General features: G+C 34.2%; 1 protein-coding gene across 1 annotated transcript in view; it reads left to right on the top strand.

The window, feature by feature from the left end:
- Nucleotides 1–4,663: 4,663 nt before the first annotated feature.
- The window catches only part of LOC107100477, a 4,714-nt gene continuing 3,727 nt past the window's right edge, over nt 4,664–5,650 (top strand). The window contains exon 1 of the mRNA XM_015398984.1: nt 4,664–4,826. Coding sequence (XP_015254470.1) covers nt 4,664–4,826 — 163 coding nt within the window. The remainder of the gene's footprint in view (nt 4,827–5,650) is intronic.

Genomic DNA, 5,650 nt, shown 5'->3' on the forward strand with positions numbered 1-5,650 from the left:
ATACAGTAGTATAGTTTTAAAAATAAAAATAGATATTTATAGGAAGTACACAATACATTTAAAATATACATTGTAACAACAGAATTATTTATATCCTCTCTAACCTTTAAATGATAAAACAAAACAATTTCTTACAACTGTATGGTATCCAAAAAAGATTTTTTTTTACATATTTTTCAGCTTAAATTGATTTGGACACCTCCTGTGTACAGTGTTGTCTCTTATTCAATCTATCTTTTTATAATTGTGACAAGATGTTTATTTAATGCTATTGTTTCACAAAGTTATTGCAACAATTTCCTACTATCTGTGATATTTTTTACTTTATGCAATAATGACATAGTTTTCAGCTTTAATGAAAATGAAAGACTTGTTGTATACAGTTTAATCACTGTCTATATTTTCATAGGAGACTTCAGTAGAACAATAAGCTACAATGTTCTTCAGAACAATGTTTCTGATGGCACCCATCCAGCAAACTCAGAGACTCTACACTGTTCGCTCGTCTCTGAGTCTGTGGACAAGATGTGTTCAGGAGAACTCAACGTGTTCTGGTTCAGAGCCGGATCCGAAAAGTCTTATCCAGACATTATCTACATCAATGAAAACAGTTTGCATAGCTGTGAGAACTCATCTACACTGAACACTCAGGGGAAATGTAGTTACAGCCTTTCTAAGAACTTCGGCTCCTCTGATACTCAGGCGGTCTACTGCGCTGTGGCAACATGTGGAGAAATACTATTTGGAAAGGGAACTAAAACAGAATCAGGTAAGATTCCAGATCTATAAGAGTGATGCTTCAAACTAGGAAAAATATTTTTTTTTATCCTAAAAAAACAGTGGCACTTTTTTCTCCCCCTATTTTTCAGACCAATTACGGAGTTCGAAAAGACATGTGACAATGATCACAATAATCTGCTTCGTCATTTCAATAACTGTAAATTTTATTCTTGTTTGTAACTTAATTCAAAGATGCATGTGCAGAAACTTTAAAGGTAAGTTTGCTAAATAACTATTTTGAAGCCAAATGATGCAGAGATATTTTCATATCAAAAGATTCTGTTATAAAAAAAAATATAGCCAGTATAAACTGATGAGCTCCTTTTAAGGATAATCTTGTTGGTTTTTTTCAACAGCAAAAGACAATGTGAGTCAACCAAATAATATTGTAAGTAAATAATATCTGTGTGATTTTGTTGAATGTTGCTGAAAGTAGCTATAAATTACATTAACATTTTTTTTTTCTTTTCCAGAGTGAAGATGGAGGGGATCTGAACTACACTGGCTTACTTTTCTTACAAGATAAAACTTTAAGAGGAACAAAGAAAAGACGGCTAAAAAATAAAGATGATGTTTATTCACAAGTTAGTTACAAACCACTTGTGGACCAAGATGTTCAGTTTCATCAAAACTAAATGTGATATATGGTTCTAAACAAATGTTAAAAATAAAATTTCCTTTATTCCTCCCTAAATTATGTCTACTTATAGTGTTAACTTCAAGATGCAGTCTTTTGCTCTCAGAAACTTAATCTCTGTTGATCCCTGTCTTGACCTCTCTGATTACTGTACAGTTGTGTTGCAGAGGTTTTGGTAGACATTTTTTCATTTATCCTTTATTTAACCAGGTAATACCCATTGAGATTAAAAATCTCTTTTGACATTCAGAAGGTACTTATTGCTTAATTTTACCAAAAGAAGCAGAGCACAAATATCCAGCTTAAGCCATTTAATGCATCACTGGTTCCTGGATTCAGATGGGAAAATTATTGTTATGCCTCTTTATTAAATAAAAAATAAACCTATTAAAAAAAAAACACAAAGGAACATCCCTTACTATGTCATCGGTATTCCTTGATATCAGTGAAAGGTTATAACCATAGACAATGTGTCATTTTATTTGCTGCAAGTGTTATGAATACAGCTGCTATATCTACATTTAAAGGAAATATGGTTCAATGGTTTGAATACTCTTAATGTAAACAGTAACAGAATATTCTAATGTGATGCATATGTATTTGAAAATGCACACAGCCTATAATAATGTTTTTTTTTTTATCAATATATGTTTATATCTATATATGCATAAATATACTGTAATAATAATTATATTCATCATCAGTCATCAGGCCATATACATACACATATATTGAAATAAATATCTATTGGTATGTCCATAGTTGCTCAGAAAGCTCTTAAGTGAGCTGAAACTCCTAAAACAAGACTGTCTTGCAGAGGTTGTCTTGTGTTGCATTTCCAATGGTCAAGCAACATCACCTTTGCAATAAACGGTAGTCTTATTTTAGGAAACACACACAAACTTTCTGTTAGCCTGGTAAACACTAAACAGTAATGCAAACAGCAGCTGGTATTTACCTGGTAGACATAAATACACTTAGTGAGATAGAGAGTGATTGAAGTAAGTATGAAACATGCCGACATTTTTCTAAATAAATATATTTCTAGAGGTGTTATTAACATGACATGTTTACCAGATGTCTGTAACAACCAATGCAATCCACACAACCATAGATGTTCAGAAACTAAGTTATTTGTCAAAGTGAAATGACACAGACAAAAAGTATTGAAAACATTAAGTGTAATATATTTAATATACTTTAGTATATCCCAAATGTATTCACATTTTAATGGATCATTTTAAATATACTAAGAAGGAAATGTACTGTGTCAAAATATATAAAAATCATAAAAAGATATTTTTTTGTACCAGTTTTGACTGTAAAACCTTTAACATACTAAAAATATTGTATTACAGTACGCGTATAAGATATGCATTATGTAAAAGTAGGCTTGTTTAATTTCTAAAATGTACAGCAGGAAAACATTTTGAAACATGTTTTATGTATATTTTTGTATGTAAATTAACTGTATAACAATTCACTTAAAGCTTAAAGCGAATTTGAATATGTAGAAATTTTAAGATATTTTAGGTCACATTTCAATGTAAGTATGCAGTAAATGTACTCATGCTTGTATTTTCTTAAATTATTTTTAAATATATAATGGAATGTTAACATGTATTAATCAAAAATGTACTGATAGTCTATTTGTAACATTTTTCAAAAGTATACAAACAGCTACACTTACAATGTAATGTTTAAAGGGTTCATAATGTTACGATACATCTTAGAGACATTTAAACCACGTAAAACAACAAAATAGAAACACACACAGAAATATAGTTGCACACAAATTAGGAGTACCGTACTATGTTTTAGTAACAATAAGTTGTTTAAAGATGTGCAGACACTACGTTTTATAGGTGACTCCCCCAAAACTACATTAGGCAAGTAAAATTTACCTACATTAAAATACTTACTGATGTTAAAAAACATAATTTATTAATATTTTTTTTCTAATGTTTAAAATAAGTCCGGCCAAGTGCAAAAAAAAAAAAATAGATCAAGAGGATCTTAATTGGTACAGGAAAAATATCTGAAAGGTACCTCCTTGAAAACATTATTTATTACTAACTCTCAACAGATTTAGGGAAAGGAATGGCATATATTTTGTCCTTTAACTTTACCATTACACATTTCCACCCTTGGTAAGCTCTTTTACTAAAACACAGAAGCGATTTGAGGTGGACGCTGACGAGGTACCATTGTCAGATGTAAAAGCCACCAGGGTAACTATTAAAATTGTATTTTTTTTAACAGTATCCTGTCTGGCAATGTGGCAATAAGAATAATTATCTTAATGCAAAAACGAGAGCCCAACAGATTTTGCTTTCACAAGTGAAGCAGTATAAGGCTATCGCCATAGTGTTCCACTCGATTTATACATATAAATAGCTTTATTATAAATCATGCAGGGAGTATTACAGATTATGTGGACACTGAGGACAGTGTAAGTAGAACAGGAAAGGTAAAAACAGAAAAAAAGAAGAAAAGATGAAAGAAAGAGGAGATAAAAAGGAAATAAAGATATAACATCTCAGCCTGCTTAATCACCTGCAAAGAGATGTAAAAAGAACAGCACAACCAACGGATATTCACTACTCAAAAAAAAAAAAATAATAATAATAAAGGAACACGGAGTATAGCATCAAGATAATTAAACTTCTGGGATATTGATTTGGTCAGGTAAGTAGTAGAGGAGGATGCAAATCAGTTTTAGCTGCTTTGGTATTAATGAAATTAACAACAGGTGCACTAGAGGGGCAACAATGAGACGACCATCAAAACAGGAATGGTTTTACAGGTGGAGGCCTTAATCTATATCAGAATAGATTGTAAAAATCTTACTGTTTGTTCTTAAAGCTTTCAGTGGCTTAGCTACCAGTAAATGACCAAGCTTCTTCATATCTATACTCCTTCAGAACTCTAGCTGCACCTGAAGCATAACTAAAACTAGAAGGTGACCGAGTTTTTGTGGCAATCCCAAGAGTCTGGTATAACCTGCCCTGGCATGTTCAAACTGCAAAATGAGTTGAGGTTTTCAATACCCCCTGAAAATGCATTTTTTGCTTAAGGTATAAGATAACCTTAAAGTGAAAGCTTGGCAAAAAAAATGTAATTTATTTATATAATTTTGTCCCCTGGTTCTCCTCCTGGTGGGATATGCCTGGAATACCTCTTGAGGAAGCATCCAGGTGGCATCTAAAAAAGATGCCTGAGCAATCTCAGTTGACCCCTCTCGATATGGAGAAGCAGCTCTACTCTGAGCCTCTCACAAAAGACACAGCTCCTCACCCTATCTCTAATGGAGTGCCTACTCACCCTGTGGAGAAAGCTAATTTCAGGTACCTGTATCCAAGATCTCAGTCTTTCGGTCATGATCAAAATTTAATGACCATAGGCGAGGGTAGGAACGTAGGCAGACTGGTAAATAGAGAGCTTTGCCTTTTCACTCAGATTCTCTTTACGACAGACCGTTGCAGCATCTGCACTATAGCAGCAGCCACTCCAATCTGTCTATTGATTTCCCGCTCCATTCTCCCCTCACCCGAGAACATGACCCCAAGATCCCTGAACTCCTCCCAGGGGCAGGAAGTCTCCTCAAACTTGAGGGGGATAACCCTTAAATTTTTCTGGTTCAGAACCATGACTTCAGACTTGCTCTCTCCCAGCAAGTTCTGAAGGAAGCAGAAAAAATCCCTCGCTCTGTGTCTAATGAACTGCAAACTAAACAGGTATAAGAGCAGTCTGCATATCAATGCCAACTCCAGTACCAAGTACCAGTACTGTCTCAGGTTAAAAGAAACTCTGTTAAAGTGCCTCAATTCTGCCAAATTAACTGAAAGGTTTGGAGGAAACTGTTCAGCAGCTACTGTAAGCTCCTCTTGATGTGTTAATCATGGTTTTATTAAGAATGTTTTGCCTGTTTTAGAGATCTATTTAATTCAAATCATATCACATTGCTTATGTTGGGTGTTTTCACTTAAACTTGGACAAATTTGTGCTGCAGGACTAAAAACCCATCTCAAACCTCCTCTTCATCAGTCTGTTTCCAGCCTACACACTGCTGAGGAAGTGTTCACCCCCAATAACCCGGACTGTGACCACTTGGCCTAACAGTGCCTCTGTGTAGCTGCAGGACTGCTTTGAAAGCACAGACTGGGACATTTTCTGCCACCAGGACCAGGAGGTGTTTGCCTCAGCTGTACTTGGCTACATCCACCACCGTGG

This window comes from Cyprinodon variegatus, unplaced genomic scaffold, assembly GCF_000732505.1.
Source record: "Cyprinodon variegatus isolate N-32 unplaced genomic scaffold, C_variegatus-1.0 Scaffold977, whole genome shotgun sequence".
Lineage (NCBI taxonomy): Eukaryota > Metazoa > Chordata > Actinopteri > Cyprinodontiformes > Cyprinodontidae > Cyprinodon > Cyprinodon variegatus.